Genomic DNA, 23642 nt, shown 5'->3' on the forward strand with positions numbered 1-23642 from the left:
CTACCGCTGAGGGACGGGACCAGGGGGTTATATCGGGGTAGGGGGAGGTTTCTTCTCCCCCATACCCATTCGCTTTGCCCCCTCGTTCCTCTTCTTCTCTCCAGCCTCGCCTCGCCGCGGGAGGGCTCCTGCGGATCTTCGTCTCCGGGGCGTCCCTCTCCATTTCCTTTGATGGAGTCGATCCCCACCTCGTTCTCTTGCCATGGATGCCGGTATTGCCCCCGTTCCTTCTCTCCTTTTGTCTCGTTTTCAGATCTTGCGTCTTAGGGGCAATGGTGGTTGCATCTCTAGATTTTTGGCTAAATCTAGGCTTAAGTAGGTTGGAGAAGGCAACTAGACTATCTAGATTAGAGTTTGGTAGGACTATTTTTTGAATTTGGCAGGCCGGTAGTGCCGGATCTGACCACGGTAGTAGGGAACTGCTGTTTCCCCGCCTCGAGCGGTACTACCGCTCTCGTTGGAGCGGTACTGCCGCTTGACCTCGAGCAGTACTACCACTCTCTTTGAAGCGGTACTACCGCTTGGGCGGTACTTCCGCGGGCATGTCACGGTACTATCACTGCCTGCCAAGTTCCATCATGTTCCTGCCATACCTTGATCCTTTTGTTGTGTTTGTTGGCTTATGCTCGTTCTTTTTGGTTGTTTTGCGTGTTCTTGTATTTGGTTCCAGGTGATGATCATCCTGAGCATCAAGCTCGTCGTGTCAACCCCGGGCGTGCAACGTCAAAGCGCTACCGCACCTCTGAGCCAGCAGGTGGTTCCTCTAGCACTCAACCGCCACCAGCAGGCGCATCCGCAAATGCACCTCCACCACCTCAGCAGTCGAAGAGACCCACCAACAAGCCAAAGGGAAAGACCGTGACTGAGATGACTGCCAAGGAGTTTTGGGAAAAGCGTCGCTGCAACCCCTATGAGGCGGACCAAGATCCCACTTTGGTCAACCGCCCGTTCTGGAACCGCTTTCAGTTTGCCATCTATTTTGATGTGATCAAGGCCAAGAAGAATCTCTATGTTGATGTTCGCTCCATCGACACTGATGCCATGGAGAAGGACCCTGAGTACTTTGGCGAAGCCCTTCAGATGTGCAATCAACTGAACATTCTCAGGATCATGCAGTTCAACTAGGATTTCGATGCAGATTTGGTGGCTCAATTCTTTGCTACCGTTCATCTTGGAATGGATGCCGACAGGACTCTGACTTGGATTACCAATGGCAGGTTGCTTTCCGTTAAGTGGAAGGCCTTCATGGAGTTACTTGATGTGGAAGATCGCGGGCTTGAGACTTCAGTAGGTTTCCGCCCTCACCGCAATACTACATCCACTCACAAGCAAGCCCTTTGGCCCTACTGCACTGTGAAGGTTCACCCAGTGACTAAGAAGGAAACCTATGAGCTGTCTACGTATCTGGACATTCTTCATCGTGTCTTCCGTGAGACTCTCTTCCCTCGCATTGGGAATCTGGATATGGTCCACTCCTATCTCGTGGAAATGCTTCTTTTCTGCCAGCATGAGAAGGAAGCAAACACTGGAGAGAGCCTGGACATTTCTCATGTTATGTGGTCTGAACTTCTCTCTGCCGTTTCTAAGCGCAAGTGCCCGATATATGGCCCATTCATCATGAGGCTCATTGAGAAGGCCTGGGCACATGTCTATCCCAGAGTGATGCTGGAAATTGGAGACTTGGTTTCTCATGAGATCAAGCGTCTGAGGAAGAAGGACAATTGAGGCACCCTAGCGCCTAAACCCGGGGGTCTGTCTGCTGCTGCTGCCATGGAGACTGAGGGTGGGGCTGCCACTGATGATCACGAGGAGGACTTTGGGCCCTCTAGTGCAGAACCTTCTTGGACAAAGAAGCTTAAACACAAGATGAAGAAGCTTTTCTGCATGGAGTCTCATGGTCAGTACATGACTCATGTGGCGGAGAAGCAGGCCAGGGTGCGACCGTTACAAGTGGTTCTGAGGGACAGATCACTGAAGAGGAAGAATGGATTCACCAGCATTGCCCTTGGACTGATTCAGACGCCGAGCAGTTTCCGACCAACGACGGAGATGCAGATGATCACGCTGAGATGTGATGTTCGAGATCCTCAGCTTGCCATCACCTGGAGTCGTAGCGTCACTCTTTACCCTTTTGGTGTCTCGATGCCAAAGGGGGAGAGAGTTTAGGGATTTGTGTTGTTGCCGTGCTGCGAGTGTGTCTTTGTATTCTCTCGCTGCCTTTGTTTCGTTGCCTTTGGTTGGTTTGGTTTGGTGCCTGTGAGACCTAAGTTCTAGACATATGCTCCATATCGCTAACTTATTACTTATGTCTATTCAGTACTGTAGCATCTTATGAGTTGCATGCTTGTCCTGTTTTATACCCTTACCCTACTCTCTTTGATCATGTGCTTAGAATTGTTGGACTATAAAATATAGGGGGAGTGTTGATCCGGATGTGTGTGTCTTGCATTCCAAAGGCTTCACTAACTAGGTGCACACATTCAGGGGGGTCCCGTCTATATTTTGTAGTTCTAAGTATTCTTACTTTTATATCTTTTCCTTGTGCAAATCCCTAGTTGTCATCAATCCACCAAAAAGGGGGAGATTGTTGAGGCATATCTCTCTCGATGTGGTTTTGGTGATTGATGACAACATGTTTGCGGACTAATCGTGTGCTTTGAGTATTTCAGAGATTCATCCTTGGCACGAGACGATTTCTTCCCCTCGGAGTGTCATTCAAGACGGTGTAGCTCTTTCGTTTCTCTTTCGGTGGACTAGTTGCGTAGAGGGCACCGTACTATCAAGAGGGGGTCCGCTGGGGTATTGCTTGCGTGGAATCAACACGTACACATCCGCTTCTCACCCTTAGAGCTCTTTCGCTTCGTTGGAGAGATCTCTTCTCTCTTGTGTCTTGTCTGGGTCCCAGCGGTAGTACCGTGCAACCCAGCGGTAGTACCGTAGACGGGTCACAAGCGGCAGTACCGCTCCACAGCGGTAGTACCGTCGGTGACTCCACAGCAGTACTACCGCTGGCCTGCCTGGCACTACCGCCTCGACCTCAGCCTCGACGGAGAGATCTTCTCTCTCTTGTCTGAGTCCCAGCGGTAGTACCGCACTACCCAGCGGTAGTACCGCTGAGGGGTCACAAGCGGCAGTACCGCTCCGCAGCGGTAGTACCGCCGGTGACTCCGCAGCTGTACTACCGCTGGTCTGTCTGGCTCCTACCGCCTCGACTCGAGGGCTCTTTTTCTCGTGTCGGGTTTTGCAGCACTAGTTGCGACAGTAGAGGCGGTAGTACCGTTTCGCATCGGTAGTACCGCCCTTACCACCGCGGTAGTACCGCTCTGGGTCCAGGTCCCTGCTACTCTCCTCTGCGCGGCGGTACCGCTAGCTGGAGCGGCAGTACCGCTGGCTCAGCGATAGTACCGCCCCCCTAGCGGTACTACCGCCCTGTGCGGGGCTGGTTGGTGGGGCAACGGTTGGATTGTTGCCCCCACTATAAAAGGGGGTCCCCTTCTTCCCCGTTGACCTACCTCTTCCCTCTCAAGCTCCATTAATGCTCCAAGCTCCATTTTCGCCCGATCTATCTCTCTAGACAATCAAACTTGTTGATTTGCTCGGGAGTGGTTGAGAAGGCCCCGATCTACACTTCCACCAAGGGATTTTCGATTCCCCCACTCATCCCTAGCGGATCTTGTTACTCTTGGGTGCTTGAGCATTCTAGACGGTTGAGGTCACCACGGAGCCATAGTCCATTGTGGTGAAGCTTCGTGGTATTGTTGGGAGCCTCCGATTAAGTTGTGGAGATTGCCCCAACCTTGTTTGTAAAGGTCCGGCCGCCGCCTTCAAGGGCACCAATAGTGGAATCATGGCATCTCGCATTGTGTGAGGGCGTGAGGAGAATACGGTGGCCCTAGTGGCTTCTTGGGGAGCATTGTGCCTCCACACCGCTCTAACGGAGACGTACTTCCCCTCAAAAGGAAGGAACTTAGGTAACACATCCTCGTCTTCACCGGATCCACTCTTGGTTATTTCCTACCTTTACTTGTGCAAGCTCTTTAGTGTTACTTCTCGTGCTTGCTTGTTTGTTTGTTGTTATTGCATCATATAGGTTGCTCACCTAGTTGCACATCTAGACAACCTACTTTGATGCAAAGTTTAATTTGGTAAAGAAAAGCTAAAAATTGTTAGTTGCCTATTCACCCCCCCTCTAGTCAACCATATCGATCCTTTCAGTTGTGCTCGAAGAAATTCTCAGGCTGCCGAGAGGTCCCTCTCCGGTTCCGGGTAACTGGGCTTGCATGAAATAGTGGCGGTTACATCACCCTACATTTGATGGGAACGTCATGAGGGACACAAAGGGAAGACCGTCAAAATTCCAAAAGGTACATTCTCCATTCAGGCTATCATGGCCAACTCGGAAGTTAGGAAACCCACTATTCCTGTCAAAACTGGTTCGGTTAAACCCGCCGTCGGATCTTATAAATTGAAATGTTGAATACAGACGCATCATATTTTGAAGATGGGTCGGGCGTCGTGGCTGCAGTTCTACGGAATAGCAAAGGAGAAGCAATGGCAGGAGTTGCCAAACCCTAGTGCAGCGACAACAGAAGCTTTGGCTATCCGTCGTGGTTTTCAACTTATTTTTCAGGTTGGATGCTCTAGGGTTCTCATTGTCAGACTGTCTGGAGGTCATCAAAGCATGCAAGGGGACTACAAATATTTTGGCTACTTACTCTCCACTTCTTGTAGATTGCTTCCATTTGGGTCATGAAATACCTTCGATAAGGTTCGAGCATTTGCTCTTGGGAGGCCAACACTTTGGCACATTTCCCTTTTTTCGAGAAATACTTTTGGATCTATTCATCATCTGTCAAGGCATTATAAAGAATACTGGAAGTAAAAATTACATCCAGATCCGTAAACCACCCAGCGAGGCAAATTTTCATGTTTTGACCCTTTTCTGAAAGTTATTCGAGATCTGACCCCAGTTCATAAAAATTTCGGGATCTGACCCTTTTGCTACCGCCAGGGTCCATGGCGGTAGGGTTGCATAACCTACCGCCAGGGTCTCTGACGGTAGGACTTATCAGCACCGTCACATCTGTTTAATACGAAAAAGACCCTACCGCCGTAGTCCTTGGCGGTAGGCAATGCAACCCTACCGCCAAGGTATTTGGCGGTATGATCGTCTAGCCAGATTCCACACGCCATGTCAATCTGAATAATCTACAGTAGCCTAGTAACCCAGTAGTCAGTCCTTGGTCATGCACGAGAGAGAGAGAGAGCATATAAAATTCTACTCGCCTGAAACTTGTCGCCGCTGTGTGCTCGCTCTCTCATGCATGCACACAACGCTCAATGCATGCAGCACATCCATACATCTATCTCAGGGCATCTCCAACAGTTTGTATGTTAGCTTATTGGTAAAATATGCCATGTCATCAACCAACACCTTAACATACAACAACTCTAAGGGCATCTCCAACAGGTTGTATGTTAGTCTTGTTGGTAAAATGTCCATGTCATCAACCAACAAGCCATCATACATCTTGTCGGTGTCAAAAACCGGCGGATCTCGGGTAGGGGGTCCCGAACTGTGTGTCTAGGCGGATGGTAACAGGAGGCAGGGGACACGATGTTTTACCCAGGTTCGGGCCCTCTTGATGGAGGTAAAACCCTATGTCCTGCTTGATTAATATTGATGATATGGGTAGTACAAGAGTAGATCTACCACGAGATCAGAGAGGCTAAACCCTAGAAGCTAGCCTATGGTATGATTGTTGTTCGTCCTACGGACTAAAACCCTCCGGTTTATATAGACACCGGAGAGGGCTAGGGTTACACAGAGTCAGTTACAATGGTAGGAGATCTACATATCCGTATCGCCAAGCTTACCTTCCACGCCAAGGAAAGTCCCTTCCGGATACGGGACGAAGTCTTCAATCTTGTATCTTCATAGTCCAGGAGTCCGGCCGAAGGCATAGTCCGGCTATCCGGACACCCCCTAATCCAGGACTCCCTCAGTAGCCCCTGAACCAGGCTTCAATGACGATGAGTCCGGCGCACAGATTATCTTCGGCATTGCAAGGCGGGTTCCTCCTCCAAGTACTTCATAGAAGATTTTGAACGCAAAGGTAGTGTCCGGCTCTGCAAAATAAGTTTCCACATATTGCCATAGAGAGAATAATATTTACACAAATCTAATCTGCTGACGTATTCCGTAGCGTGACATCACACCACGGCCAAGTCTTTATTTGAATCGTTTTACTGTCCCACCTCAGCGCGTTTAGCGAGGCGGTTTGCTTGGCACGTCTTGTCAAAGCAGAGATCATGTCCCCTTATTCCGGGATTCTCATCAATACGGGCGTGGGTAACCCAACCGTACCCGTTGGTATGTTTTCTTGATCAAAGGCGAGTCCCAGACGGTCACGGGGAGGGCCCTTGGTATTCAACCTCTTATAAAGAGACCAAGGCCCTACTCCTTTCTTTCAATCTCAAACGAGTTCGCCCTTCGCCTTGAGTTCCAACACCCAAGGCTCCAGATTTCAGGCGCTTCGGACCTTCGACAATGTCCGGTTCCGACCTTCGAGGCCGATGGATGCCCTCCTCCATCACGGAGGAGGACGTGCTGAAGTTGAGAGAGTCCAGGTTCTTGACCGGCGAAATCTCGCATAGGCTGCCTGCTCAAGGGCAGGTCATTCCCACTCCCAAGCCTGGTGAGAGTGTGGTGTTCGTGTCTCACTTCCTTCGGGGGCTAGGCTTCCCGACGGATCCTTCGTGAGGGGGATCATGTTTTATTATGGGCTGGAATTTCACGACTTAGCTCCGGAGTCCATCCTCCATATTTCCTCATTCATCGTCGTGTGTGAAGCCTTCCTCCGTATTACTCCTCACTTCGGCCTATGGCTCAAGACCTTCAAAGTAGAGCCGAAGATGATCGAGGGACGGCACGCGGAGTGCGGAGGTGCTTTTATAAGCAAGAATGCTGGCGCTCCATGGCCCGAGGGCTCTTTTCAAGGAGAGTCCAGCTTATGGCAACGAGAGTGGTTTTATATCACAGCTCCCAGGAGCACCAAGTGGGTGGCGCTGCCTGCTTTCCGCTCGGGTCCCCCGCCACGACTGGCGTCATGGGTCAATAAGGGGCTGGACTGGGGGCCGGCAAAGGGCGTGCCCCTGTTGCAGGGCCGCATCCGAGATCTCCTAGAAAGAGACATCAGTCTGGTCGTGGTGACGCAGGTTATGTTAATTCGCCGAGTTCTGCCCTGCAAACGTCGCCCCCTTCGCCTGTGGGAGTTCAACCCGGAGGGACCACGAGTTCTCCAACATTTTCTTGGCATGACGCCCATGGAGATGTACAAATTGTTCTTCGGACCACAAGTAGTGTGTTCGGATTCTACGGAGGATGCAGGTCTGAGATGCAATCGTCCGGATACTCAAGTAAGTAGCCTTGTGCCCGTACTCGCTATCCGTATATTTATCATAAAATTGCCCCTAAAAGAGTTGTCCTTCAAACAGGAGTGGATAGAGAAAGCAAAGCTAATCAGGTGTCCGGCCCCCCTCCCCGAGACCACGCCGGGTCCCGTGCTAGTCAGGATGTTGGAGGTTGTGCGTTCGGAGGAAAGCAAGGGAGGGGACAAGGAAGCTACAGCCTCCTCGAAGAAGGTTGTCCGGAAGGGAGGAATTGAAAATTCCTCTCCTCAGGGGAAGAAGAGGATCGCCTCTGACGACCCGGAGACCATGGCCTCAAAGCGGGGGAAGAAATCTTCGTCAAAGGGTCCTGCGCCGGGGGATACTTCGGCCGAATTATGCCCTCAAGGGGATCAGCCCTCCACCAAGCCGTAAGTAGAGAGGAGTTTTCTTTTTAAGAAACGAGAGAAATCCTTGCTTTATATCTGAGAAAAGTAATCGGAAATTTACCTTGTAGCTCGGACCTTAGCCCTTCTCAGCAGAGCTCGTCTTCGGGGGATCTTCTTTCGGAGATGATGGAGAGCGGAACTCCTCCCCCTGCCGTACCGCCTTGCGAGGCAGGCGACCCTGAGGTATCGTCGCGGAGGGTTTCTCCGAATCCGGCAGGGCCGGAAGGTAGTCATATGGCCCCCCAAAGCCCTTTGCGTCCGGCCTTCGAAAAGGGCCATCGGACGAGTCCGGCACCGTCTGATGCGCGGTCGGAGGAGCTGAAGGATCTGCTAGGGCGAGCATCTATCTCAGAGGAGCATCGTGCATTGATGGGTACGGTGATTGAGAGGATTTCATCCGCGGAGAGCGGATTGCACGAGGCCGTCAGGAGTTTACTGACAGGTTTTGAGGTACGCGAAATAATGTACCCTTTTTGGATAGTTGCGCATAAATAAGATGCGCCCTGTGTAGATAGTAGCCCCTGAGACTCTGTGCGTTGTCAAAAGTGACGGCGCGCAGAGGATCATAATCCCAGGTCTAATATGTCGCCTTCATACGTAGGTGGCGAAGTGTCTGGTGGCCAACCGGACTGATAAATTTGCCGAGCTAAAGCGGCAACTTGACGTGGCAGATGCCGACATCGTGCTTGTCAACAAGCGGCTTGACGGGGCACAAGGTATGTAATTCCTCCGGTGGCACCTGGTAAGGAGGAGCTTTATGCCAGTATCTTACAATGTGTGCGCTTGATGCAGATGGTGCTGCTGCCATGGAGAATCTTCGGGCGGAACTGGCCTGAGCCAAAGAGCAAGCCAGGAAAAGTGATGCGGCTGCCGGAAAGGCAATTGAAGAGATGAAAGCCAAACAGGCTGCTCACTGCCGAAGCAAGAAGAAAATGGCCGAGATGGCTGTGAAGCTGAAGGGCGCTGTTGACCGTTGCAAGCTTCTTGAAAAAGAAGATCAGGCGGAACAGACGGACTTGGAGAAGGCCGTTGCCGATGCCAAGGATGCTCGCTCTGCGATGAGAGCTATGAAGGAGGAGCTACGTCAGGCCGAAGAGATCGCGGCTGGAAAGCCCTTTATGCTGCGGAGGAAGTTCTGTGATCCTAAACATGCTCCGTTGGACCGGATGTGGAGTACGGCGGACACCTATCTGGATTTGGCAGCGAGTGCCGCAGATGCGGCCGAACACTTCCGAGATCAAGAAGATCGCGAAGTGGAAAAGCTCTTTTGGTCGCAGTTCCACAATCCAGAGCGTCCACTGTCATTAGCCAATCGTTTGGCCGAATGGGCCGAGCTAAATAGGTTGTCCGGACTCGCCATGAAGTATGTCATGAGTCATCTGTGGCCAGAGAGGCCAGAGCCGACAAGTTATTTCAACTTAGTGCAGCAGTTCCTTGGTGCGGCGCCGTATATCAATGCGATGAAGAGATCAGCGTGCATAGAGGGTGCGCGGATGGCTCTTGCCCGTGTCAAGACATACTGGGCGGAAATGGAAGCCACCGCTGTTGCATCCCCAGACTCGGGTGGAAGCCGAGTACCTGCCGAGCACTGTTTTCAGGAAGTTCTGCAAGGCGCTCGTTTAATAGAGACGCAGTGTTCGAAGGATACTATATTCGAATAACATATATTATTGTAAAACAATATTGTGATAAATTTTGGAAACTTTTTTATACTTGAGCCTGCAAGTATTATAACACCTCCTGTGCGGCCGTTTAACATATATGTATATATAATCTGAAAGATGGCAGTCGTCGGCTTCAGCCCCCACGCACATAATGCGGGGGTGTTCGCAGAAGGCGCATTTTGACACTTGATCAAACGTCTTGGTCCTACAAAGGAGGTGATAACGCAGCGAACTAGGCAATCGGACTATGATGCTTTATCACTTTCACTTAGCCATAGGAGTTTGACAGTGAGGCTACTTATATAGCCCCTGGTGGCACCTGCGCTCGCCCGAACTCGGGGCGCGTATGTGCCTGGCCGGGAAACGGCCCTTCGTTAATGCGGAGGAATCCTAAAGATTCCGGTAAGTCATCGAGTGGTTGACCAGTCTCACGCTATATCATGATAGTCAGTTTTCGGCTTTCTCTACTGAGGTGCTCGCCTGGCCGAACCGGGGCACAATCACAGTAGTTCTCCTGGTGCCGCCTTAGCCGATAGAGCGGAACGTAAGGCAGCAAAACACAGGAGCCGGGCAAACCCAACATTTGACCAAAGACATGATTCGGAGCTGATGCATATAAGGCCAAACTCGCGACACTGAACACTCCCTAAGGTATTCGGTCTTTATGAGGGTGGGCGGGATAACGCCCTTAGTAATAAGCCCCTAGTGTCCGGGTACGCGCAAAACTCTGACGTGGCCACATGCCAAAACGCCAGCCTCCTCCTTGGTTATACCAAGAAACCAGGGGATGTGTATTAACAAGAGACAGTAAAAAAGGTTTACGCAGGGTCTTAATCTGAAAAGAATCCTTGGAACGGGTCCCTGCTGCATGTCTGCGCCTGTGTCTCCGTTGTGTCGTATCCTGGACGGGCGTAGCACGGTGTTCATATGTAAAAGAGAGGAACTTAGTTAAAGAAAGATCATGCCGAACATGAGTTATACTAAATAAACAAAGTATAAATTGAAATGGGTAAAATTGAGCTTTATTGTCTCTTGTTTTATATGCGCGGGGCCCCTAGTACAGGGGTATACGGCTATTAAGCCTTTATCAATTGTATGTTTATGCCGGACTCGTCTAGCCGTGTCCGTGGTCTTGACGACCTGTTTAGGTGCTTTGGCTGGTGAAGCCGCTTTATTGTGGGGTTGTCGAGGCAGTCGCACTGTCTTCCACACGGGAGGAACACTCAATGTTTTCCCTTTAATGAGATGATGCCTCGTGGACCGGGCATCTTAATCGTAAGAGATGCATAATGCGGTATTGCGTTAAAGCGGGCGAAAGCTTCGCGCCCCAGCAGTGCTTGATAGCTACTTGAGAATGGGGCGATGTGGAAAGTTAGCTGTTCGCGACGGAAGTTATCGGGGGAGCCGAACATAACCTCTAGCCGGAGAGAACCCATACAATGGGCATCCGGGCCTGGCGTTACCCCTTGAAAGGAGGTTTTGCTATGGCGAATTTTTGTTGGGTCTATCCCCATGTTGCGGATTGTGTCCTGGTATAACAGGTCTAGACCATTGCCGTCGTCCATCAGGACATTTGTAAAGTGGAGTCCGCCGATTATTGGATCTAATACCAAGGCAGTCCAGCCTGCGTTCCGGATACTTCTAGAGTAATCCTGATGGTCGAAGGTGATCGGTTTTAACAACCATTGGCGAGATTCCTTTGGGATAGGCCGTATGGCGCGTATCTCTGTTGGCGCCATTATGTTCGTCACGTGAAGTAAGTTTACTGTTTTGACTTCTTGTGGGAAATCCTTTTATTTCCTGGTGCTCTGCTTGTGGGGTTAGTCATCGTCCTCACTTGGTGTGTCGAGCCCCTTGTGTTCGGCGTTAAGTTTGCCGGACTGCTTGAAAACCCAACAGCCTCTGTGGGTATGGTTCGCAGGCTTCCCGGGAGTACTGTGTATTTGACATATCTTGTCCAAGATTTTGTTTAAGTTGGATAGCTCGTCTCTGTTATCCTTGGTGGGCGGCTTTTTCTGATTCTGCTGCGAGCTTTTGAATCCGGCGTTGACCGCCGTGCTCTTTGGGCTGTTTCTCTTATTTTGGCGCTGGTCCTTGCTGCGTCGGGGTTTTCCGTTTCCATCCCTAACTTCGGATGTACTTGGGTCACTGGTGCTACATCTTGCCAACCAGCTGTCCTCTCCTGCGCAAAAGCGGGTCATGAGGCTTGTTAATGCGGCCATTGTTCTTGGCTTTTCTTGACCGAGGTGTCTGGCGAGCCATTCGTCTCAAACGTTATGCTTAAAAGCTGCTAGGGCTTCAGCGTCCGGACAGTCGACTATCTGATTCTTTTTAGTAAGAAATCTGTTCCAGAATTTCCGGGCTGACTCTCCGGGCTGCTGAGTTATGTGACTGAGATCGTCTGCATCCGGAGGGCGGACATAGGTCCCTTGAAAATTTGCCCAGAAAGCATCCTCAAGCTCTTCCCAACTTCCAATGGTGTTTTCGGGAAGGCTTTTGAGCCAATGCCGGGCTGGCCCTTTAAACTTGAGGGGTAAGTATTTTATGGCGTGGAGGTCATCTCCTCTGGCCATGTGTATGTGGAGGATATAATCCTCGATCCAGACCCCAGGGTCTGTTGTTCCATCGTACGCCTCTATGTTTACGGGCTTGAACCCTGCTGGAAATTCATGGTCCAGCACCACATCGGTGAAACATAGGGGGTGTGCGGCACCCCTGTATTTGGGTGTGCCGTGATGTTCGGATATTTGTTGTGTTGCATTGCTTACTAGAGTTTGCTTTCTTGGCCCGTAGATAGATCTGGCTGGGCCATCTTTTTGATGCGGATCCTTTAGTGGATCGCGTGTCGGCTTGTGTGCGGCGCCGCTTGCCGCTCCATGCTGGCCATGCGGTCGTCTATCCGACTGGGTGGCTTTCCTACTTTTTGACTGCGGGGGCTCTAAGGCCTCCTTGCCAAATTCAGGCAGTAGCTTTCGCTTTGGATAGCTTTTTGTGCGGCGGCTGCCGCCATATTTGTCTGCGGTGTTGTGTATTTTGCTCCATCTGATTCTGAGTGCATCTTCTGCAGTTTTGAGCTTCCGCTTCTGCTTTTTCAGGCTACGCGCAGTGGCGACGAGCCTTTTATGGAGGTTCTTCTGCTCCATAAGATTATCTGGCGTAAGGTCGTCCGGACTGTCATTTTCGCCGGGGACGGGGTGTTCGGTTTGTTTATCCAAGTTGCCCTGTTCGGATGGTTGCTCGAAGGCATGTTCGTTGTCCGCCGGCTCGTCCCGCTCTATGGCTGGGGTTGTATGGCTGATGTCTCTGTCGAGGCGGGGCTTGGAGCGGTGCTTACGTTGCTGCTTTGATTGCTTTTCGGGTGAACGATCCCTCATTGCATCCCCGTGTTCCTCGTCGTCGCTTCCTTTGGGTGTGTCCACCATGTATACATCATGAGATGAGGTGGCTGTCCAGTGCCTTATAGGCGTTGGTTCATGTTCATCTCCTACATCGTCGTCCATACCGTCGATGTCTTCGGAGTTGAAGTCGAGCACGTCGTTTAAATTATCGACAGTGGCTACGAAGTGGGTGGTGGGTGGGCTTTGAATTTCTTCATCATCCGCATCCCAACCTTGCTGACCATAATCCGGCCAGGGCTCTCCTGATAAAGAGAGAGACTTTAGTGAATTCAGAATATCGCCGAAGGGCGAGTGCTGAAAGATGTCCGCGGCGGTGAACTCCATGATCTGCGCCCAATCGGGTTCGATCGGTAGGGGTGCGGAGGGCTCGGAGTTTGGAGAGGAGTCCGGCTCCTTGGAGTCACAGGCTTCGCAGAGAATAGGGCTGGTGTTCGGCTCGATCGCCGTAGAGATTGCAGCCCCCGAGGCGGTGTCCAATCACCCATCCTCGATTGGCGCAGTTGGCTTCGAATTAAGGGTCGGAGCTGGTGCGGGTGCAGCCTCCAGGGCACTGTTCGGCGGCAGAGCTAGATCATGCCCATCATGACAGTGCGGCGCGCTCGGCTGTGGCTCGAATCCGTCGAAGATCAAGTCTCTGCGGATGTCGGCCGTGTAGTTAAAACTTCCAAATCTGACCTGATGGCCAGGGGCGTAGCTTTCGATCTGCTCCAGATGACCAAGCGAATTGGCCCGCAGTGCACAGCCGCCGAATACGAAGATCTGTCCGGGGAGAAAAGTCTCACCCTGGATCGCATCGCTGTTGATGATCGGAGAAGCCATCGGGCCTAAAAGTGACGACACAGAGGAACTCTCAATGAAAGCACCAATGTCGGTGTCAAAACCGGCGGATCTCGGATAGGGGGTCCCGAACTATGCGTCTAGGCGGATGGTAACAGGAGGCAGGGGACACGATGTTTTACCCAGGTTCGGGCCCTCTTGATGGAGGTAAAACCCTACGTCCTGCTTGATTAATATTGATGATATGGGTAGTACAAGAGTAGATCTACCACGAGATCAGAGAGGCTAAACCCTAGAAGCTATCCTATGGTATGATTGTTGTTCGTCCTACGGACTAAAACCCTCCGGTTTATATAGACACCGGAGAGGGCTAGGGTTACACAGAGTCGGTTACAATGGTAGGAGATCTACATATCCGTATCACCAAGCTTGCCTTCCACGCCAAGGAAAGTCCCTTCTGGATACGGGACGAAGTCTTCAATCTTGTATCTTCATAGTCCAGGAGTCCGGCCGAAGGCATAGTCTGGCTATCCAGACACCCCCTAATCCAAGACTCCCTCACATCTACTCCAATGGGTTGTATGCAATCTATCCAATAGATGGTGAAAAAATAAATGTGGTTGCTCTCTACTTCACCTTGGAGCTTGTGCAAAGGTTGTTGGTTAATCTACATACAACTTTGCTCTCTTTTCATATTTAATACATGCCACATAATCACTATGTCTTATGTGGCAAATTTACCAACACCTATCTTACAACTGTTGGAGATGCCCTAATAGGTTGTATCTAGTTTGGCCAATAGAATATGAGATAATGAATAAGGTGCTCTCTCATTCTATATTGGAGCTTGTGCAAGGGGTGTTGATTCATGTACATACAACCTTCCTCTCTTTCCTCATTTATTATATGACACATCATCAAAAATCCAATGCGGCAAAGTCTACCAACAACTATCTTAGACTAGCCACAATGAGTAGTAACGTAGACTAGTAATATGCATATGTTACTAGTCTATATTACTACCTCTATAGTGGCGAGTAACATACTCCCTCCGTCCGGTAAAGAGTGTACATCTAGAAATTTTAGGACAAATTATGGAGTTGAGTAAAAAATGTATTGGAAAGGTGCAAGCCACCAGCTATCTCCTCTTTAATTACCCAACCCGCAGTGACCTAAGTGCATGCAGAAATTAAGAAGACCATGTATAGATTGCTATTGGTCTTGATTACCGTGTGACGAGAGAAAAGTATTTTTTTCTACTTTAAAGTGCATTGGGAAGATAGAAGTACACTCTTTCGTGGACAAATATTGAAGCTAGATGTACACTCTTCACCGGACGGAGGGAGTATGTGTGGTAACATGCAACACTTCATTTATTAGGTTATAGACTCATATTGCCTTGATACGTGCAATGTTACTCATACTATTAGTAACTAGCTATGTTATCACTTTCTTCTCTTTCTTCATTTATTGATTGCCACATCATCTATTTTATCTAGATATGCGTGATATTACTATCTATATTACTCCCATTATGGGTAGTCTTACAACCATTGGAGATGTCCTGCATGAGCACATCGTTCAAGGCATGCAACTCATTCATTCACCCATCCCATACATGCACCATCTATCTCAGTTTTTAGTATTTTAAAGCAACACACTTTCTGAAGCATCGCAACGCAGCTTTAGCGGCCGCGGGCTTTGACATTTTATTAGGACCCTACCGCCAAGCACCCTGGCGGTAGGGTATAATGGGCTACTGCCAAGAACTCTGATGGTAAGGTATTTTTCACGTTAGGTGTTCGTTACGGCGCAGTCAAAGCCTAACGTCAGAGATTCTGGTGGTAGACAGTTAAACCTTACCGTCAGAGACAATGACGATAGGAAAAGGGGTCAGATCTCGATTAGCTTTCAGAAAAAGGTCAAAACACGAAATTTGGACACCTAGCGACGACTATAAGCACTAGAGCGATCCGAATGTGCGTCGCCCTCATTACCCCTCCCTCACTGGATTTGCTCTTGCTTTTTTTTCAAAAAAAACTTCCGATCTATTCATCTTTCATCATCTGTCAAGGCAGTACAAAGAACACTAGAAATTAAAATTATATCCAGATCCATAGACCACCTAGCGACGACTACAAGCACTGGAGCGGGCCGAAGACGCGCCGCCGTTATTGCCCCTCCCTCACTGAAGCCGAGCAAATCTTGTTGCAGTATACAATCGGGAAGTCGTTGTGCTAAGGCTCAATAGAACCAGCGCACCAGAACAACAACCGTCGCAGATGAAGAGAAACGTTCCTTACTAGACATGCTTATGATTTAAATCTGATGTACGAGTGCGATGATGATCCACCTAGTTTTCTTCTTCCTCAAGTCTCTCATATCTTGAAGGATGTAACTATTTTGAATTGAACCAGCAATAAAAGTGCCAATTGGCTTTCCCTCAGAAAGAAAAAAGGCACTCGTTTGCTGAAGAAACTCTTCTCAAACGCCCGGGCAGCGGCCCGTGCTCTCCACGCGCGGTTGACCCCCACAGGCCACCAGTAAAGGAACTCCCCACCATCCTCCTCGCTGTTCGCCGCCGCCGCCGCCTCCCTCCGCTAAATCCCCACCATCCCTCCTCGCACCGCCTCGGCCCCCCTCCGCAGCTCCCCACTCCGCCCTCCCGGCGCGCCACCCACCGTCGACTCGCGCCCGGAACCCTAGGCAAGCAACGGCGATCGCCGGCCAGCAGGCCATGGACGGCGGCGCGGCGGAGCTGCGCGAGACACACCGCCTGACGGGCCACGCCGACCGCGCCTGGTCGCTCGCCTGGAACCCCAACCCGGGCCCCGGCGCGGGCCCCGTCCTCGCCTCCTGCGGCGGCGACAAGACCGTGCGCATCTGGAAGCGCGCCCCCGACGGCGTCTGGGACTGCTCGGTAAGACCAATCTACTACTTCAGTTCGCTCCAGAGGCCCACGTTGCATTGCGGTGGTTCGTTTCCTCACTTGCGTCCCGTCCGCCTCGCTTGTTCAGGACGTGCTCGACGGCGTGCACGAGCGCACGGTGAGGTCCTGCGCCTGGTCCCCCGACGGGAAGCTGCTGGCGACCGCGAGTTTCGATGGCACCACCGCGATTTGGGAGTACTCCGGCGGGGACTTCGAGTGCGTCGCCACATTGGAGGTGAAAACTTTTGCTGAATTTGGTTTTTGGGTTCAGTGTTGCCGCTTTTTGTTGTGGAGATTGCTGGTTGGTTACCTGTGGATGTTAACTCTGTGCTGTCGATGGGCAGGGGCATGATAATGAGGTGAAGAGCGTGTCGTGGAGCCAGTCCGGTTCGCTGCTCGCGACGTGCAGCCGGGACAAGGCAGTGTGGATATGGGAGGTGCAGCCAGGGAACGAGCACGAGTGTGTAGCCGTGCTGCAGGGGCACACTCAGGACGTGAAGATGGTCCAGTGGCACCCAGTCCTTAGTGTTCTGGTTTCTGTCAGCTATGACAATACCATCAGGGTACGGACTCTATCAATTTAATTTGTAATGCACTAGTTTGGCCTGCGTCACTTTGCTGCCTGGCGATTTTAGGCTGTGGATAGGCTGCTCTTGCTCTGTTAGGTTTGCAGAGTTTAAGTGACATTAATATTAAGATGGAAGCTTCGATGTAGGTCTGGGCTGATGACGGCGATGATGACTGGCATTGCGTACAGACATTAACTGAAGCCGATAACGGGTAATGAGGCTCTTTGGTCCAGCCCTTTTTGCCTTTCTATGGTTGATAAAACTTGTACTGCTTGTGGTGTAATATGTTTTGACTTTATTTACTCCCAGTAATGGGTACATTGTCTTATCACGCGAATGTCCAGCTTATGTTTCTGTAGAAGATCAATCCCAGCTTATTTGATGCTGATGATTGTGAAAAAGATGTGATGCATGAAAACCCATTTTATGACTCATTTGGCTGTTGATTTTATGACCATATCGTCTTTTCATATGCTTGGATCTTGCACATTTTACTTTCTATACTAGCAACCATGTACATGCATGCACGATTCTACCATTGTTCTTTTTGTTTTTGTATAAATATCCCTTAATTATTTAACTTGTATTTTTTCACAGTTCCCACTTTGCTAAAACATAATCTGGGATTACATGTCAATCATTGTAATGTGTTTGTGTTATGTTACTATTAACTATTAAGATTACCCTGACACTGTTCCATCTTGTTTGGATGATATGATACACTTTCTGCTATTCATCTTTAAAAATAATAGAGCATATATTTATCTCCTTTTGAAGTTTTGATTGTTCATTTCAATTGTTGATGGACACTGTTCTCTCATTAGTAGCACAAAGCTACTGTATTGATTATTCTTTCTGGTGTTAGAGCTTAACTGATTATTGCTTCTTGCCCTGCTATATAGTTGATCTCCTTTTTCTTGTTTACAGTGGTCATTCCTCAACAGTATGGTCAGTATCTTTTAACCAGAAAGGAGATAGGATGGTCACATGCAGGTTCGCTCTATCATGCTGGATTAATATCCCTCTTTATTTTGTAGGCTCTTTTTGCGGTATTTTCCCAGATTCTCTAGCACTGCTGAATTCCTGTGTTCCAGACAGGCCCTAGCAAAAGTTACTAATGTCATATGTTTCTTATCCAGTGATGACTGTACTTTGAAGATTTGGGATACGAGTGTTGATTTGTCGCAGCCAACAACCGGAGAAGGTCATGAATCTTGGTAAGAGTTTTCTTATCGATACCATTTTTTGACTTATATTTGTCGTACAAGGTTCGATAACACTGAAATAGCACAGCTGTTCCTAAAAGATATGGCTGCAGAAGTAGACAAGATGTGTGGTAGTTCACGTTTAGTCCCCACCCAAAAATTAGACCATGCCAGTGATGAAATCAAGCATGTTAGTGTTCTTGTGCTTTCTATTGCTATTAGTCTGGCATATCTCTATATTTTCATATTATCTGCCACTTTACTCCCTGGGACAGTTGCAAACTAATAATTGGCGATGTGCCTGACTGCCTGTTCACGGAGAAGTGGTTGTTTGGTATAGTATTACCAGTGTGTATTTTTCTTTGTACCAGAACTTGTATAAGTTAGATGTACTCATCATTGTTGGTATTAAGATCAAATATCAACGCTTACATTGAGTAAAATTTTGATTTGCTTTCACCGGAGTGCAAATCTAGTACAACCCAGCCCTTTCCAGGCAATGGTGGCTTTAGTGTATTGTTAAGAAGATTAGTTGAGACATACTTGTTAGTTCTGACCATTCCCTCACTTAAGGACTATGAGTCGACTTTAGTGTTTGTGTGTAACTGTTCTAGTTCTGCTGATATTGTTGTTATCACATCACTGCAGTGAATCTTTCCACCCACCCCTCTTTAACAGGATGATTATTGTTTAATTTCAGGCGACATCTTTCCACTTTATCTGGACATCATGGTCGAACTATTTTTTCAGCCCATTGGTCAAGGTTAGTTGAGCTCCAATGACTAACACATATTTACTGCTTCTGAATTTTATTCAGAGGGAGCAAACAAATTACTCTTTATCAGATAGAGCACAAGCTTTTTTATGAATTCAATCAACAATATAGATTTTATAAAACTACTTTCGGACTTCTGGTTGAGAGCATTATATGTCTGCAAAAAGGAGGCTCATTCTATTTACGCAAGTAAACTTTTAATTATGTACATCAATATTCCTGTTGGACCGATGGCCAGAATCCTGCAGAAAAAGCCGATCCAAGTCCTTAACTGTCGGTTCTACATGTTTACGGAAGATATATCACTGACCATTTATGTATATGTTTCCAAAATACAGATGTTGTATATTTATGTTGAACAAATGTTGATAATTGACCATTCTTATCTACCGAAGTCTTTACATAAGTCAATGTGGATTGACATGCTGGATTAAAATAGAATAGTCTTTCACTCTTTTGTACTATTCTTTGACATTTTTCATGCTCCTCTGTGCATGCAGCGAGGATGTTATTGCCAGTGGGGCAGGTGATGATGCTATCTGCTTATATGCCGAGGAGAAGAGTACTATGGTATCTTATCCTTCCGCTGAACATTCAAATTCTCACCACTCTTGGTTTATCTCTTATACGATCTGCTTAGCTGACTAGTTTGTCCAAGTTACATTTGCGGTAGATAGTGGAGTGCGATGTTTCAACATGGAGTGCATACTTCATTAGTGAACATACTTTTCTAGGGATAAATGCTTGAGGGTTGTTCATATATTTTTCTAAATGCAGTGACCACCATTTGATTTAAGTATTAACAGCTACCTTGGACGGTGCAGGTTGAGGGGCCTTTGTACAGATTAATATTGAAGAAAGAGAAAGCGCATGACATGGATGTAAATTGTGTCAGATGGTGTCCTCAGGTAATCTCAGAAAATTAGCAACAAAATAGTCTCAATGTGTTAAGCTGGTAAAGGATTTCAATTGTCTAGCAATTCAATCCAGTATGAGACCATCACAATCTATAATGGTTCAAGTATCTTTTACTTTGGTTATTAGAGGTGCCTAATTCTTTTCTAATAAACTCGTAGGACCCGAGGGTGTTGGCTTCCGCGAGCGATGATGGCACAGTGAAATTGTGGGAGCTGCGGGGCAATGTACTGGAGTGAATTGTACTCTATGATAATAGTTCTAGTTGTGTACCTTAAGATCACAGATCAGTGTAGGGATCGCCATTTGGTTTCTGTTTTCCAAAACAATGCTCCGTTAGGTTAGCTAATACTTTTTGGACCTGCAAGAGCTTGGATGGTGGTGATCTTGTAACAGATTTGCCATCCAAGCCACGAGTTCTGGCATCGATATGGAATTGTTGGCGTATACAATATGAAACAATAGACGTGCTATCTTTTTTTTAAACGAGCTTTGAAACATCAAATTAAGTTCCTGTACAGACAAGTGCTGCACACAGTTTTTTGCAATCTCGTATTCTCTTCGCCATTGGAAAGTGGAAACACCATATTGTTTGTCGCACTGATTTATCTGCCAAACGATTATGTTCACCGTTGCTGCGCGGAGTTCATAGTGGAAAACTTCGGGAGCAGAATATATTGGCTTGCCATGGAAACAGATGTTAAAATTTGAAGCAGACTAGATGTTTGGAATTCCTGATGACCATTTCGTTGGTCCTTACCTGAAGGTTAGTACTATCTACAGACCGAAGTGTCCTGGAAGGAAGGACAAGAGATGCTCTTCGGACAGCATTCACTAATTAGAACGCAGACAATGATAGGTTATGGTTCATGCTATGAAGTTATCCATCTTTGCTGCAAGGCGGAGATGACGGTGCGGCAAGGGGCAGACGGTGGTGCTGCATGCCAGGTCGTCGCTCGCTGCACGCGGTTGCTGCAAAGGAACTAGAGTACATGTGAATTATAGGGGAAAAGATAACCAAAAAAACACCGACACAAACCTGTAGGCACCCAAAGAAAACACACACACACACGCACATGCAACATCGAGGACACCCCAACCAAAGGTTGTGTCGTGGCGCACCGTCGCTTCACCTTTGATGGGAAATGCATAGCTCTATTGCCCTATAGTGGTTTTTGATGATCTATTCCAGCTTGATTAAAGGGACTAATGTTTACTCTATAAAGTGTTGACCAGCTTAGACCCCAAAAGATACAAGTTAGTCCCCTCTTTTCTTCAAAGACGAGTGTTATCAGGATCAACGACATTTTCATAGCCTTTAGTGATCCAAAATCACCGAGTCCTTAGGTATGCTGATGCTATCAAAAAGGATATTGGTTTTGTTAAGTGAAGTGTCTTTTGCAAAGTGTTTAGAGACCAAACTCCAAAAACCCTCAAAAGCCCCATTCTTCCTTTGCCCAATTTCCTACTTTTCAACTTGTTCGAACCCTCCAACAACTCCGGGGCCTCCGACTCTCTTCAGAGAGTTAGTAATTTGTCTGTGTGCCATTCGGACCCTCCGACTGCTCTTCCCTCGGATAATTTGTTTGTGTTTTCGTCCGACTTTCACACATCGCCACGGTCCAAACAACAAGCAACATGACCAAATTTACCAACCAATTGATCTTTTAGTGGTACTAGATGACTCGTTGCGCCAATGGCGCAAAGGCCGAGAGGGAGCCAAGTATTGTGAGAATATTTAGACACCCAAGTCGAAAACCAAATGTGGCCAACACTCCCCCATCCTCTGCTTGGAAGCCGCCTTTTCTCACCGGATCTAACATAGATACATGATTCTTCAAGACCAAATTTCAGAGAAAATATAAAGCATGCAAGGCTTTAAGTTGTACTATTGAGACCATACCACCATATCTTCATTTAGTTTTTTTGGAAATCTAAAGGTCTAAGAAGATGGTACATGTGAGAAGATGTGAATCCACAACAAAAAACTAAACTAACTTCCAAACAAAAATTTCAAGTTTGGAAGCCGCAAAGAAGCAGCCCAGATCTCTCGTTGTAGTGCAGGTACATGTCCTTAATCCTGCATCCACATCCCATAATTTTTCAACACCTAAATCCACGAAAACCAACCGAAGGAAATCATGGCAGAAACATGCGCCGTGGCTTACGTCTCCAAGAAGGACTTCTTGGCATTATTGTGCAGGTTGGACACAGCAATCCTCGCTGCGAGCTGCAGAAGAACCACACAGGCACCTTTCTTCACCTTGCCCTTGGGGAGGAGGGGGGCAACACTTGCAGCGCGGTGACAAGGCTTTGCGAACGCCGCCGGTGAGAGCGCGCAGTGGAGGGCGTCGAGAGTGGCAGCTGCCTCCGCCTCGGCGCGAGCGTAGTGGCCGCGTGACTCGAGGCAGCACACGAAGCGGTCATGCTGGAGCATTACACTATGCACAAATGTGTAGGAAAGTAACAAAGATTGGTCAAAGGGAAACAAATTATCCAAAAGAAGAACGGTTTTATATATTTTCAGCGTACCCAGCCATAAAATCAGATGCTTCTTGATTAACAAAATGAACACACAATTAAGCGGGCATAGGAGGTGTACAATCATGTACTGACAAAAATCAGAGGGGTTAGATTATGTTCAAATGAGATAAATCATCAAGGTTCCAATGATAGAAAATGTTGGGCCCGATGCACTGATTAATGTTATAGCACACAAGCAAGCTAGACATCTTCGTCTGGAGCGAATACTTTCTTCTTCCTATATTATCAAAGGTGTCTGAAAGTATGAAGACTGGAATCAAAAAATAACAGGAGACAAAACATAAGTAAGCACTCATTGCAATGTACCTGATCAATCAGTATTAGGTTGTGAAACAAGGGCAGGCAAAAAGAAATGAAAAATAATATGATAATTGATGTAGCCTTACTATACCGGCCATTGAAACGAATCACCAACCAAGATCTTTAATTTTTGATGAATGCTTGTTGGGTTCTAAAGAAGGGTGAAAGGAACCTTAGCAGAAGACGATGCCTATCCATTGGTTTTACAACTTCCGTCAAACTACATTAGCATGATATCTATGTGAGGTTCACGCATTCAAAAATATGGCCAGCTATAATTCTATGGTCTGTAATTCTACAGAACCAGATAAATGTTTTGGAATGGCTAAAGATAACAAGAAAAACAAAATTAGTAAATTTCGGCCAAGAAAGCAGAAGTCCGGGATTACTGATTTGGTGTCAGCCTATTTCTTAAATCACAAAGTAGCATGGCTAGACAACTTTTCTTTGAGCAAAGTGAGCATAACAGCCACCATTAAATGCAGTTATGAAGGAAAATTGGCAACCTAACTATAATTGCATAACAACTTATTTTCCAGCAGAAACTACATCATTTCATAGGCCAACCTGGAAGCAAGGATTCACCTTAAATGAAGAAGGAAGCCGAACACACCCACATTATAGCAGCAACAAGAGAACTTCCAAGAATTTATAGACTATAAAAACTCACAAAAACTCCACTATGTGGGACAAACTCACAATTGGTGAGGTCGGTGAGCAATTGCACA

The 23642-nt window shown here is 48.0% G+C and overlaps 2 protein-coding genes across 2 annotated transcripts; one reads left to right on the plus strand and one right to left on the minus strand.

The window, feature by feature from the left end:
- Nucleotides 1–16144: 16144 nt before the first annotated feature.
- LOC125521591 (protein CIA1-like) lies at nt 16145–20579 on the plus strand. The gene is made up of 10 exons (XM_048686648.1): nt 16145–16597; nt 16695–16841; nt 16951–17169; nt 17322–17386; nt 18103–18168; nt 18315–18392; nt 19081–19143; nt 19656–19725; nt 19980–20063; nt 20232–20579. The coding sequence occupies exons 1-10, from the start codon at nt 16415–16417 to the stop codon at nt 20307–20309; spliced, it is 1053 nt and encodes a 350-aa protein (XP_048542605.1). The 5' UTR covers nt 16145–16414; the 3' UTR covers nt 20310–20579.
- A 1327-nt stretch (nt 20580–21906) lies between these two features.
- On the minus strand, nt 21907–23018 carry LOC125521755. Its single transcript, XM_048686818.1, has 2 exons — nt 22239–23018; nt 21907–22150 (listed from the first exon to the last, which is right to left on the minus strand). Exons 1-2 carry the CDS (start codon nt 22676–22678, stop codon nt 22084–22086), a joined length of 507 nt encoding a protein of 168 aa, XP_048542775.1. The 5' UTR covers nt 22679–23018; the 3' UTR covers nt 21907–22083.
- Nucleotides 23019–23642: the final 624 nt, after the last annotated feature.

The sequence above is a fragment of the Triticum urartu genome, chromosome 7, assembly GCF_003073215.2.
Source record: "Triticum urartu cultivar G1812 chromosome 7, Tu2.1, whole genome shotgun sequence".
Classification (NCBI taxonomy): domain Eukaryota; kingdom Viridiplantae; phylum Streptophyta; class Magnoliopsida; order Poales; family Poaceae; genus Triticum; species Triticum urartu.

Excerpts from the sequence above, each read along its gene's own strand:
- LOC125521591 (XM_048686648.1), top strand. The coding sequence starts at position 16,415 with ATGGACGGCGGCGCGGCGGAGCTGCGCGAGACACACCGCCTGACGGGC. Across the intron at positions 16,842-16,950 it reads AGTGCGTCGCCACATTGGAG|GGGCATGATAATGAGGTGAA; the intron begins GTGAAAACTTTT and ends GTCGATGGGCAG. Across the intron at positions 17,170-17,321 it reads GCTATGACAATACCATCAGG|GTCTGGGCTGATGACGGCGA; the intron begins GTACGGACTCTA and ends GCTTCGATGTAG.
- LOC125521755 (XM_048686818.1), bottom strand. The coding sequence starts at position 22,678 with ATGATTGTACACCTCCTATGCCCGCTTAATTGTGTGTTCATTTTGTTA. Across the intron at positions 22,151-22,238 it reads AAGAAGTCCTTCTTGGAGAC|GATTAAGGACATGTACCTGC; the intron begins GTAAGCCACGGC and ends ATGTGGATGCAG.